The following is a 13118-nucleotide window of genomic DNA, read 5'->3' on the forward strand; positions in this document are numbered from 1 at the left end:
TGGATCGAATCGGAATCGTGATTCGCGACTAAACACTTGTCGTCCAAGGCTAGTGTTAGGATAATTCAACACACTTCAAACGTTGTGACTAGTGTTGGGTCAAGTGGCTCTTTTTAAAGAGGCGAGGGCAACTGCCCACTAACATGTGAGATGGGTGAGGCTTCCGGTAGCTCCACCCTCACTGAGAGCGAAGAGGTCGTAGAGCGCGAAGAGGCCGAAGAGTGCGGAGCTACCTTGGAAAGTCGAAGAGCGCGCTCAGATTTTATTGAGGTGAGACCTCCCGGTAGCTCTCGCGCTCGCTACCCATCACTAGTTGTGACCTCCCTAGTCCTCAGCGTTCCATTCCCCCCTTCGTGTCAGAACATTGGACCACTTCAAGACGATCATTCTTCACCGTTTCCCACTAAAAACACCAAGCAACTCATACGAACCTGTGACACTGTGGACACTTCACCAAACTGTTAAAAATCCTTGTAACCGCTTTCGAACGTTTTGCACAAGTAAAGCAACCAACTATCGCGCTAAAATTTTGATGAAATCGTTAGCTCTGCAAGATTTATGTATTATCCTTAATCATAATCCTCACCTTACGTGGACGCCTGTCCCTACGGCAGCATTCGTTCACACGTTGGATCCTTTTCCACTGATCCCGTCCTTCCGCCGACAGCTTCTCTCCCAACAATGCGCTTCTTTACTTCGCCATGATATCTTCTTTAACTGCAATTCTGCGCTACTCGGAACAAAAAGTACTGAGCAAACCTGGTTCTCCTTCTCTCTCTCTCTGGTGTTAAATAGTGTGTCCACTATTCACCTAAGTCTCTAGGTAAGCGACGCCTTAAAAAAACAGCTCCATTCACTGTTAAGTGGTAGAGCCAATACGAACTTTAACACGCTGTAGCGAACACTCTAGCTAGGTGCTACTCTTCATCCCTGCGGAATGCTGGAAACGCAACTAAACGTTTCGAGAACTTGCGAGCATAAATCGGGAAAACCTGGTAACAAAAAAGGAAAGAGACCTGCTCGCTTTGTATCACACGGCCGGATGCAAAAAGCTTGTCTTACTTGCTGCTTTCTACTTCACGCAACGTTACCACAAAACGTTCAACATTTACCTCGCCCAAACAAAGGTAAATGGAGCTGAGTGAGCAGATCTGGAATGGGCTGGCCAGCTACGCACGCTACTCGCTCTACCTTGCCTACCACGACGCGCAGAAAGCACTGCTTCTAAAGGCGTGCTATTTCGGTCAGATTGGGATTGGATTTCTTTGTGCCACCGGAACTGCCGGCACCACCACCGCCAAGGCTCGAATAGTAGCCGGATTTGTCGGGCACGTGTTCGACCATGGTGCCACCGGTTAGCGGGGCCGTCTCGAGACACTCGCAGGACAGGCTCGAGTCGGACCGGTTGTACGGTGCGCCGAGCAGATTCTCCGTCGATTTCGTCGTGATTGTGGTGGTCGTTGTGGTGGTTTCCTGCAGGAACTGGGTCGGCGGTGGGGCATAGTTTTCCACGTCAACAAACGCCGAGTACCGCTCGTACCCATTTTTCTTCGGTATCGAGTTGCGGTGCTGGATGGTGATGGTGGTTTGGGTGCGGGTAGCGGTTGGCAGGTTGGTTTTGGTGGCCGCCGCGCCGCCTCCCGCCACCTCCAGATAGCCGTACCCGTACCCATACCCACCGTACCCTTTCATCGCGAGATTGTCCCAGGATTTGGGTTTGTGTACGGCGGGCAGGGGAGGTGGCGGTGGATAGCAGGCCAGCTGCTGCGGACCGGCCGCACCCGGATGGTGCTGCGGATGGACGTACTTCTGGATGTAGTAGTGGTGCTGGTGTGTGTGCGGCGGTCGGCCACCGATCGGGACGAGCGCACTGGGCGTACTGGTGGTGGGGCCACCGGCCGGCACCGGTGGCTTCTTGTGGATGGAGCCGGACGCGGACACGGTGGTCGTTTCGCTGTGCGGCTCCCAGTAGAGCGTGTCGGTGCTGATGGAGGTGCTGTAGGAGGCGGGCGAGTGCTCGGCCGCCGGGTTAAACTCGCTCGACGTGCACGAGTGCAGACTACAATGGCTGGCGAGACTAGCGTTTAGGTCATACACTTTCGAATGGTGATGATCCTGCGAATGGTAAATGCGAGAAGGGGAAATGGGGGGGGGGGGGGGGTGGAGCAGGGAGGTGGTGTGTGTTGTGGTGGGGAGAGGGAGAAGCGAAAAAGATGGCAGCATGAAGATTCTCACTGTTTCTAGCGTCCATGTACCAGGTACTACTGGGTGTGGAAGTACATCAGACGGTTGCCATACAATTTTCTAAACTATAAACTATGAACTATCAAAATTAAGAATTTGAACAAGATTAAGAAGTCTGATAGAGAAATAAATCCAATTTGGCAACCCTGCTACACATAATGGTTCGTGACAACGTGACAGAAGTATAAGGAACAGAAGAGGAGTTTTTAAACCCCGGGAAACTACTGAGAAAAGCCTTCCTTGGTATCGTTGCAGTATCCCTGCTACCTACACTTCGAAAACCCACCCAGTAGGGTGCGCTAATCCACCCGCGATTCTACCAGCCCGGACGACATCACCGAGACACCTACCACTAAGCCGTCACTAATCCATCGAAACTTACGTGCTTATCTTTGTGGCGATAGAGATAGTTTGACTGTGTGTGTGGCTGCGGTTGCTGCTGCTGCTGTTGCTGCGGCGAGATATGTGGCTGTGACTTTGGCCGTGGTATGCGATCCTTCCCACCCGTTTCCTTCGCCTCCCGGTCCCGGTGTTTGTGCTTGTGGTGATGGTCTTTGTGGTGTTTCGACTTGCGCCTCGATGGAACACACTGTGGATCACAGCACGGGCTGGCGAGATCGTACGCATCCAGGCTGGTGTTATCCTTCTCGCCGGCTCGGTTCTTATCGCTACTGCTGCTACGCAGAAAGTGCCCCATACAGGGATTGCACGAGTGTCCGTGCAGATGGCCAGCGCGCCGCGTGGACGACGATTTCGATGCTTTGGTGTCGTAATTGTGAAGACTTTTTGTTGGCGAGGCGGAAGACGCCGGTTGCTGCTGCTGCTGCTGCTGCTGCTGCTTGCAGCCCAGGGAACTACTGTCTAGGGAGGAGCCACGCATCATATGCTGATGGTCCTTGCAAAGTTTGGCCGCTGTCGGGTTGTTCGGTTGAGCACAGGAGGTTGAGTATTCCGTACCGCTCGCACTGTCGCACGCACCGGCTTGGGAAGGATGGATCACGTAACGATAGTTACTGTCCAGGCACTGGAAAGATAAAAAAAAAACGATGGCGGACACTTCAATAAAGCTCACCGATGAACGGCTTTCCGGAATCACGCAAACGTACATGATAGGCCAGCATAAATTGTGCCGGTGGTGGTACGATGTACGTTTTCTGCCGGAGCAACTTCTTCACGTCCTCGGTGGACGCTGCCGGACGGCAAAAGGATGGCCCGGTGGTGCCGGATTCCACGTCCGTCGTCGAACCCGGATCAATATCGTCGCCACCCGGTGCGTTCGTTTTCTTCCGGGCCGGTAAGCTGTGCGTTTTCCACTTTCCTTCCAGCAGTTCGCGTTCCCGCAAGCAAATCCGTTCCAAATCGGCCATCTTACTTTTGAGCAGATCCTGCAGCTGGATGTACTTAAGGTGTAGCTCCACCTGGCGGCAGAAAAGTGACGAAGTCGTAAAGATTAATAACAGTGAAAGGCACAATGTGTCAGGTCGCGTCGCCGTACCTTCCGGCAGCAATCCTCAAACAGCACCACCATGCGCATTCTATTATCACAGTTTTTGATAAAGTTGACCAGATCCTTGTGTTCGGCCTTCTCCATATCGTAACCGTTGATCGACAGGATGACGTCCCCTTCGCGCATCCCGGCCCGGTACGCAGGACCGTCGTACTCGACGTAATCGACGTACGTGATCACCTCGACCTCCTGCTCCTTCTTGTAGTGGATGCCGTAGCTTTGCAGCGTAAACCCGTACGATCCATTCTTCTTCTCCACGATGATCGTGCGGCGGCGTCGGTCTTCGTCCGGTTTGGTGGAAGTTACGCGGTCTGGTTTCACCTTCTCCAGCACCTGTGACTGGAAGTAGAGAGAGAGAGAGAGAGAGAGAGAGAGAGAGAGGAAAACCCGTATTTATTTTTAATTATATTAGCAGAGAACAGGTCTCGTCTAGAAAAGGAAGTCATCGAGGACCAATAATAATCGACAGCATTTGGTAGTAGCTTCGTACTATATTGGAGCTACTTATTCTTCTTCCTCTTTGGACTATCGACTTCTTAGGTCATACCTGCCATTTCTGGCTTACTAGACTTAATGATACCACGTAGTTGGTTAGTCAGTCCACGTTACGGGGGAACGGTCCGGATGGGATTTGAACCCTAGTCCTGTCGTCTGAAGACAGGCCTCGTTGTCGCCTCTAACACCGGACCGTCTCAACAGATGGCGCTAATGTTTTTTTTTTAGTAAATGTTATACACTATGAAACTATTGATAAGAAAATTGCCTATATTTAGGGGCAATGTGGCTATCTCCTTGCTTCGTACGAATCAAACACATACATTTCACTCTACTAGCCGCTTGAGTTATTCGGTGTTAGTCCTTAGCCATGAACAGTACACCTGAAGCTGGGCGAGTCTAAACCTCTGTATCATGTAAAGATAAAAAGCGAATGGAGCTTGTCTTTGAAAAGATTCCATCACCTATTTTTCTTTGGACCGACAACAACAACGTGGAAAGTTTTCGATAAATAAATTATTTTTAATCCCAGCTCCGTTCGCCGAGGGAGCATTTTATAGGACACCAGCGACCAGGACCTTGTCCGAACTTTTTTGAAAAAAGGATTTGTATGCTACGTATTGCATACTTGCACGAGTTTCGATCTCATCGATCGCCATCGCTGAGAGGAAAACTTTTTTCGCCCAAAATTAGATTTACCTTAGCGTTGCTACTTTTTCATGATTGGACTAACCGGTTAGGAGCCATTGACAGCCTGAGTGTATGCAATTCGCATAACAAACCTACTCCATTAACAGGCTAACCGGCTGTACCGGCATACAGCCGGAGCCTTCCAGGGCCAGAATTAACTTCAGTTTAGAATTTTTATCCAGGAAAGGAACAGACAAATCTATGCTCCTTTCGCCGGGCTTTTTAGCAAAGGAACAAAAGCAAACGAAACGGCACACGTGATTCCTTATCCTTCAAGGCATGCCTCCTGTACATTACACTTTCAATCAACTAATGCTTCCTCTAGGGGTGGTGTACCGCAATGCTCTCGATCCCCATTTTTTTTTTTTTGAAGCACAACACGTTCCTACAGGTGTCGTTTTATAATATGGCTAAAAAGAGCCTCCCGTGTCATGAAATGAGTGCTGACTTTTATGTAATGCTGCTGCTATCTGCCGGCACAGCACACCATCCCATTAACCGAGCAAAGGATCATCACAACACTCTCTAGTGAAGCGAGTGCATCGTGGCCGCATACATGGCCTTTGTTTTACCCCGTTCCTACGGCAGGGAGGGGCGGTGCGAGCATGAGGGACGTAGCTGTAAATGGGATGTTTTCGTTTGGGGGCCCCTTTTTATTGGAGTGGCAAAGGAAAGACACACTCCAGCTTATCCTCATCGGGAAGCAAAAGACGGGATAAGTAGCATCGCTTTTGATTATGAGCACGAACTTTGCGTCATTCGCTGACTATGCCTTCTTGAGTGAAGTGTCTGTTGTTTCGACCTACAGTGCCATTAGTTGGGGAACGATGGTCCCGAACGGCCACTTTTTCACTCTACTCATCAGATGAAAAATGACGTTGCTTGAGTAAAAGTTATGTGCCCTGCGGGAGTTTTTAATAGTGTAGGACAGAGCACCCACCTAGGCACCATTTAATATCCAGGAATCGTGTCACCATCATCGTAGCCCACACTAATGCCACTCCACCACCCTCAAGAAGGATGGGGGAGAGGATAAGCATTTCGTAAGCTATCGATTTCTTTACTGGCATTGGTGTTTCGCGTTCCTATATTTTTTTCGTTGGCTCTTGTTTCCTACGCTCCAAGACCGTTGGCGGCAACCACAACAATGTACTGCTGGGCCCCGGCTTATGTACGTGCCTCCGCCTTTTCAATGTGAGGCTTGAGACGACGACTTACGGGGGGTGGAAGCACAATCAACAATAATGGTTGCAGGCCACGTGAGCGTCAAGTGTGGAAATTGTCGGTCGGTCGAGCGCGGTCGTATGTCACGTGAACCGGCGGGCGACGCGTCACTCATTTCCCGGCCCCGGCAGCTCTCGCGTAGATAATGGAACTACGGAGCGAGGGTGGAAAATGACTCGAGACTTTCGGCACGCTAAAAGAGCGTCTAGGGGGCCGCGCTGGGATGTGGGAATAACCGGAACTAACAAGGATCTGAGCAAATAGAGGATGGTGGTTTTCGCGACAGTGAACCGTCCAGAAACCGCAACTCCTACAAGGACCTTTCCTGCAAGCAAAGGCGAAGGTTCACCCGGTCACACGTTTCTGTGACCGACAGTGTGAAAAGGAGATGGGCAATGGGAGTGGAGCGGAGCGAATGAGGGGTTTGGAAGGGTGCGGTAAGCCGTACAAACAAACACGGAAATGGTATTCAGGCATGTTTAAGACTTTCGAGACATCCATTGATGGATGGTGGCAGCAGCATAGTGTGAGAAAAGGGGAAAAAAAACGCCGGAGCGCGATAGTCAAGAATCCAAGAACGATGAACCGCTCAAGGGTGACTTGGAAGTAAAAAAGGAGACAGAGGAAATCTTCAATTCAACGTCATGAATGAAAGGTAGGCATATAGATGATGAGCATAAGAAGATAGGACCGTGTGGCAATGTTACAGTTATTAAAATAGACTCATCACCATAAAGAGGCGACGAGACACGAGAGGACGGAATTGAACATCTTTTTAATCTTGAAATATTTCCTTACGAACGCCCCCAAACACACACACACACCGACCGTTGCTAGGGGGATTATAATCTAAGCAAATGAAGCTTTTTTCGCTTACTAAGAGCAAAAATGAATCCTCGTTGCAAGCGAGCGCACAAGGACGAAAAGGTGGGTGATGGATTTTTTAATCTTTGCATAGTGCTGCTACTGATGGAATCTGTAACGAAAAAAGGGCCACTATGAGCTTAGGGGGAAAAAATATTAGCTGGATGGAACGGAGGTTGGTGGGTTAAGTACTAGATTTGAAGGAATTCAAGGATTTTAAGGAAAACCGGGAAATTCCTCTGTTAAATTAAAGTTCCTCCTCACTATCTTTCGGAAAAGCTCTCATAGATCGTTTGTACATTATGTATTTAAAAGACGTGGAAATTAAATTTGATAATAGTTCGTCTAGTATTTCTCTTAGCTACACGATTGTGAGGCCGAGGAGAAATACTTTAATGCAAAATACTTTAAAGAGACATTTTTGATGCTCTATTAACAATGAAAGCTTTGGACCAATCAAATATTCCAGTCGGTAAGGTTTGACTCATCAACAAAGCTCGGTGTTGGTTCAAATCTCGATGATACACATTGTGGATGATGCACAGTAAGACTAACATAATTTTCATATATGAGTAATATCAAGTCAAGATCAAGATCAAGAATCAAGATTAACCCTTAGGTCGTTATGTGTATTAGGGCGAACTACTACAAACTTTGTAGAACTCAATACAAAATTCGCATTCTTCTTTATCTTTATTACATCTTTGAGAGGTTTTTGTTATGAATTTCTGGTTTCCTTGACTTGATCTGGATGGGATTTGATACCGTCTCCCTTCCAGTTACCAACTAGACCCAAGTTTGGTTGAACTTTTTCAGAACAATTTTTTCCTGAAGTCTACATTTTCCTAGTCACCATTGGGAGACAAAGCATCCCGTTTTGGTGAAAAGAAGAAAACAAACGATGAAACACCTTTGAACAGTTCGCAAACTGTCCTCGCTCTAGTGGGTGCCGCCGTCGCCTCTCGAATCTTTCCCATATCGGTCAAAGCACAAAAGAAATCGAACGTGTGCGTGTGTCTCACCCACCTCAACCACAACAGACACGCTAGGTCTAAATGAGAATGTTAATTACATTTTTCTTAGCAGCACGTTCCCGCGTCTCCATTGGCAACACACGCAAACGCCCGGCGCATACTAATGCGGGACAGCCCGTGGTGATGAGTGCTGATCAAAAAAGTTTAACTACTGCATGACATCAGCCAGCTATGAAAACGATTTCCCGCGGTGGGGATGATGATGATGATTATTGTTTCCATGCCCAGCCAACCACCCTTTGGCACTGTACTGTGTGCAAATTGCTTCTGCCGTCTACACGCCTCCATCACACGTTCGATGTGCATCAAACTTACCGACGATAATTCCAGCTCATCGTCGCTGTACAGATTGTTTCCGGAGCGATACTTCCGGCTGTTCCGGTCGGGGTTCATCTTGATGATTGGAAGGTGGCACCTCACTACTGCTGCACTGCTGCTGCTAACCGTATTATCCTTACAGCAGCTACAGGATCCGCTGGAACGCGGTGGACGCTTCGACAATCGAATTGCAAATAATGTTTAAATCATTAGCACCAGCATCATCGGGCTTAATATGGCAGCGTTCTGGAGGCTGGATGGATGGATCTTGCACTGATGATTACACATTTGCTAGTTCCACTTCCCAACTTTTGGCACTTGTTTCGCGCAAGGATTCTCGGATGTACCATTTAAAATGCACACATACAACACACATACACAGTCGCTCCTACACCCACCAGCGCAACACACGCACTTGGTGGGAGGATGTGTTTGATCCTTTTGCTATCTTTTTTATCTCTCCCTCTTTCTTTCTTGTTCCTGCTCTCACTCTCTCTCGGTCGCTCTTTCGTTTGGCAGCCGACGTTTGAAGCGCGTGGCAGGAAGAATCGATTTTTGCCCCTTTTTTGCGTAATTTAAACTTCCCACTTGCCGTGCGGTGTGCTACCATCGATTTTTGCCTTTATCCCCCCAGAAGAAGAAGCACGCGCCACCGCCGCCTGCTTGGACTCGACGTCGGGGCACAGGTGACATGTGGGCTGGTTGTTGGCACACATGTCCTGGATTATTCGAACGGTGTGTGCTGTGAAGGACATGTTTGTATATTTGCACGTATAGGGGAGTGCGTGTGAGTGACAAAACAATGAAACACACACCTTTTGCTAAATTACACACTAAACTACGTTTTTTGTTTCACTATTTAAATACAAACGTACACACAGATAGCATCACGGATAAAGAAAGCTCGATCTAGGTAAAGGAGTAACCCCCACTTGAGAGATGTATGGAAGAAACAGCAAACACACACGCATGAAACTATTCACAGCTGGGCAGACAACAAAAAGCGGATAATTGTTGCTGGGGCACATCAATTACCACCGCTTCTCGACAAGCCAGATGCTCGGTGGAACCAATTTTCACGTTCCACACGCACTCGAAGGATTCGGAACAAAGCGATCGGTCGCCATGTTTTTCCAGCTTCGTTTTTATTTTACACTCTAATCACAAAGAACATTTTCACCAGCGACGCGAAACACAACGGGATCAATGTACCACACCGGGGAGAGAGAAAAAAACCGAACTCGGGTTGAACGAGTCGACGGAAGCAGCAGTGATGACCGGATATCTTATTAATCAACACACCCGCCCGATTCAAACCGGACGGAAAAGGGATACGCACGGATGCCGGGGACCACGGAAGAAATGGAAGAACAAAACGAATAACACCGAATACACAGCCACCCGGAAGCACCCGCACGCCATCCACTACTGTACGCTGCACGGAGCTGTAATGAACGAGCTATGTGCAGGACCAGCACCGATAGTAGACGACCGCACCACGGGTGTTATGGGGTTATTACACGAGGAATTTTTTGGTTGGTGATTTTCTGTCAAATAGGGCGTTTGACAGAAAAAAACCCGCTGCCCGTGTAATAACACAATATGCTGCACAGATATTTATTGCCATCATCCGAATTATTTTACATTTGAATTGTCCGTTATTCAAAAATGGAATGAAATATTTATCATTAACACGTATCGTACCCTGCCGGGCACCGACTGACGATGCCATTATGATAGGGATACTTTTTCGTGACCGACAGCACTTTGGTCAGACGAACATTCGGTTAGAGATTTTTCGGTTCAAAGTGGTCCCAAATCGCTCTCTATGCATTAACAAAATATCGTCATCAATATTCATCTTAAATCACACGAAATAAACTGGACAATAATATTCAATAAAAATTGCGAGGCAAAACAACGCTTCCAAACTGTAAACAATCCTCACTTTGACAGAAAAAAACCAGCGCGATCGAAATCTGAATTGAGCATGTCGAATTCATTTTTTCAGACCGGCATTTATCTGTCAAACGCGTTTTGACAGAAAATCACCGATGAAAAATCCCTCGTCTAATAACCCCATTAGTGGCTGCCTACCGTGCAACTAATGTGACAGCACCGATGCGAATGTGTTTTTGGTTCCACAATGAACCGAGCATAGTAATAGCACGCATGTGCTGAAAATTGCATCGAGTTTTCACTGGAAATCGGTCACCGCTGGTAGGGGGGAGTATATGATGGCGCATAGGGCATTATTTTGAATTTGCGCTCCATGTGCTACAGGCAAATCGTTCTCTCTTATGATGAACATGTGTAAATGTATGAATAATTATGTTTTATTTTACGCAAATCAACCCTTCAGAGAGCGAGTAAATCAATTCATAACGATTTTTTTGAGTTGCTACAGTGTATACGCTGCTTTAGCGCAGCTGTGTGACGTTTGAAACGTCAACGGACACTAACGTCATAATGGATGTAAACAAAACATTTTACCGGCGTTACGGGAACGAACGCGCTGCTAGCACAACTTGCAGTGGCATTTTCCGAAAGAAAATTGTGTTAATCACTAGAGTTCAACGTTTTCCCTCACTTCAACATGGCACAGACAGCTGTAGCGAACCAATCGACACTTTTACCACTCGGTATGTATCGTTCCTTAACACGCACAACCCAAGCACAGGTGGCGCATGGAAATGATACCCCATCGTTGTTTCTATTGTTTCCCACCAAAAAAAAAAACGCGCGGCCTCACAGAACTGGTGGATAAGTGTATCGGCTCACGGATACACATTATCATGAAGAACGATAAAGAGATCGTTGGCACGCTGCTTGGTTTCGACGACTTCGTCAACATGCTGCTCGAGGACGTGACGGAGTACGAAAACACCCCGGAAGGACGGCGGATAACGAAGCTGGACCAGATCTTGCTTAACGGTAACAACATCACGATGGTAGGTGCACCAAGCTTCGAAAGCTATAATTCATCAACCAGCTCGCTAATGAGTAGCTGCTCTGTTTATTGTTTTTTCCTCCCTCTTTCCGCAGCTCGTACCCGGGTCCAGTGGTGACCTTCCCGAGGCGTCCTAAACCAAACGACCGTCATCAATGTGTCGTTTGTGTGTGAGAAATGGGTGTGAATTGATATAATTACGAAACAAAACAAAACAAAAAAAAGTCGCGGACTGTGTAAATGATGAATATGTAACACGTATTCCAAAAAAACAAAACACCGGAAGCACAGATTTATTATTTGCAATGTAAGTTAGGTTCGCTATACGCCGGAAGTAAATATCACCGGCATTGCTTCCACCTCCTTAATATTCTCCTTGATTTCTTCCTCCTTTTCCTTGTCGACTTGATCGCTGCCCAGCACGGTAAGAACGGCGGCGGGCGTTGTGGACAGCACCTTGGGTGAAGCAGTTGTGATCGGTTCTAGCGTCGTCGTTAGGCCTTCGTCATCTTCCACCTCGTCGGTGGTGGTGAATGCTTCCGTGGTAGTAGTAGTAGCAGCATCATCGTCATCGTCCACCTCTACCTCCGTCGTGGTTGTATCGGTGGTGATTTCGTCCGAAATGTCCTCCCCAACAATGGTGATCTTCACAACGCCCTGCGCATCGGTATCGTTCGTGTAGACCAACTCTTCCGTCTCTGCCTTAATGTGATGCTCCTCCGGGGTGAGAGAAATGTGCACCAGCGAAGGTAGGGCATTGGCCGACTCGAGATGCGGTACGGCCGGTTTTTCCACATCGAGTCGACTATTAACGTTCGGTTCCACGTCCTCACTAACTACCACAAAACTGTTGGCAATGTTGGTGAGAGCTGCCCCAAGCCCGGCGGCGAACGACGAGGTTCCATTCTGTTCCACCGGTACAGCACCGGATGTGGCCAACAGAACACACAGCTGCAAAAGGAAAAAAGGGGCAGGCCAGTTTTCTAATCGGATCTTTCCGGATATACGTATGGGAGAATAAAGGCAACGCACCACAAAAATCACAGCGTTCATATTTCGCGCTTTGTCCCCTTTGCTCAGCCGTTCTCGAGCGGTAGAATCGTACTAAAATTCTGCCATCACCAAACCCGGACTCTACTTCAACGGCGCCTGCCTATTTTGTATGTGTGTCTGTGTGTGTGTGTGTTCACAGAAAGGACGATAATAGGTAGTGTACTCGGTGGGCAGTCGAGAGTGAGAGAAAAAAAGAAAAGGAAATCGGTTTGACATTGTCCCCACCGCGGTCCGGACATCCCCCCTCAACCCCCGAGACCTAGGCCAGCTCACCCGGGCGTTACTGGTTTGTCGTGAAAATTAGCATCTCCATTCGTCACATGGTCGTGAAGGACTAATTTCAGTGCTGGCTGCTACGTCACTTTAGCGCCGGTGGTGTGGTAGTTGCTTCACGCAGTTTTCTTGGCGCTTGCCGCCGCTTTGCACCGTGAGCCAGCGAGCGAGATATGCAATTTTCTTTACGATATAAAGAACGTACGAATTGTGATTCAGATTGCAATGATGGCGCCCAAAGATGGCCACCAAAGTACCAAGAGCGCCAGGGAAATGTTGTTCAGTGGCCACCACAAAGTTTTGCCACGGTCTATTAGTTGAGCAGCAAAATAGAGACTTCTGACGAGATGTTAATTAATTTCTAATGTCCGTCCATTAGTGGAAGTAGCTCACAATCCGGTGCTTTGCTCGGTTCGGGGCCGGTTAAAGTTTCCAGCCTAAAACCCAAAATATTCCACTCCAAAAA

The 13118-nt window shown here is 48.1% G+C and overlaps 3 protein-coding genes across 5 annotated transcripts; 1 reads left to right on the forward strand and 2 right to left on the reverse strand.

Moving 5' to 3' along the window:
- Positions 1–527: 527 nt before the first annotated feature.
- On the reverse strand, positions 528–9884 carry LOC118514371. 3 transcript variants are annotated; one of them, XM_036061229.1, is made up of 6 exons: positions 9716–9884; positions 8374–9285; positions 3740–4090; positions 3351–3662; positions 2627–3268; positions 528–2115 (listed from the first exon to the last, which is right to left on the reverse strand). In XM_036061229.1, exons 2-6 carry the CDS (start codon positions 8449–8451, stop codon positions 1225–1227), a joined length of 2274 nt encoding a protein of 757 aa, XP_035917122.1. In that variant the 5' UTR covers positions 8452–9285; positions 9716–9884; the 3' UTR covers positions 528–1224. The 3 variants fall into 3 exon arrangements, with proteins under 3 accessions (XP_035917122.1, XP_035917123.1, XP_035917121.1); XM_036061230.1 differs by having other exon boundaries at positions 3740–4084; positions 8374–9884; XM_036061228.1 differs by having other exon boundaries at positions 8374–9884.
- Positions 9885–10845: 961 nt separating this feature from the next.
- LOC118514410 (U6 snRNA-associated Sm-like protein LSm5) lies at positions 10846–11603 on the forward strand. The gene is made up of 3 exons (XM_036061291.1): positions 10846–11018; positions 11131–11327; positions 11422–11603. Exons 1-3 carry the CDS (start codon positions 10973–10975, stop codon positions 11461–11463), a joined length of 285 nt encoding a protein of 94 aa, XP_035917184.1. The 5' UTR covers positions 10846–10972; the 3' UTR covers positions 11464–11603.
- On the reverse strand, positions 11588–12496 carry LOC118514400. The gene is made up of 2 exons (XM_036061280.1): positions 12359–12496; positions 11588–12277 (listed from the first exon to the last, which is right to left on the reverse strand). The coding sequence occupies exons 1-2, from the start codon at positions 12377–12379 to the stop codon at positions 11648–11650; spliced, it is 651 nt and encodes a 216-aa protein (XP_035917173.1). The 5' UTR covers positions 12380–12496; the 3' UTR covers positions 11588–11647.
- Between the last annotated feature and the right edge of the window lie 622 nt (positions 12497–13118).

Source organism: Anopheles stephensi, chromosome 3, assembly GCF_013141755.1.
Source record: "Anopheles stephensi strain Indian chromosome 3, UCI_ANSTEP_V1.0, whole genome shotgun sequence".
NCBI lineage: Eukaryota > Metazoa > Arthropoda > Insecta > Diptera > Culicidae > Anopheles > Anopheles stephensi.

Excerpts from the sequence above, each read along its gene's own strand:
- LOC118514371 (XM_036061229.1), bottom strand. The coding sequence starts at position 8,451 with ATGAACCCCGACCGGAACAGCCGGAAGTATCGCTCCGGAAACAATCTG. Across the intron at positions 4,091-8,373 it reads ATGAGCTGGAATTATCGTCG|TCACAGGTGCTGGAGAAGGT; the intron begins GTAAGTTTGATG and ends CTCTACTTCCAG. Across the intron at positions 2,116-2,626 it reads ATCGCCACAAAGATAAGCAC|GATCATCACCATTCGAAAGT; the intron begins GTAAGTTTCGAT and ends TACCATTCGCAG.
- LOC118514410 (XM_036061291.1), top strand. The coding sequence starts at position 10,973 with ATGGCACAGACAGCTGTAGCGAACCAATCGACACTTTTACCACTCG. Across the intron at positions 11,019-11,130 it reads ATCGACACTTTTACCACTCG|AACTGGTGGATAAGTGTATC; the intron begins GTATGTATCGTT and ends GCGGCCTCACAG. Across the intron at positions 11,328-11,421 it reads ACGGTAACAACATCACGATG|CTCGTACCCGGGTCCAGTGG; the intron begins GTAGGTGCACCA and ends CTCTTTCCGCAG.
- LOC118514400 (XM_036061280.1), bottom strand. The coding sequence starts at position 12,379 with ATGAACGCTGTGATTTTTGTG. Across the intron at positions 12,278-12,358 it reads TGAACGCTGTGATTTTTGTG|CTGTGTGTTCTGTTGGCCAC; the intron begins GTGCGTTGCCTT and ends TTCCTTTTGCAG.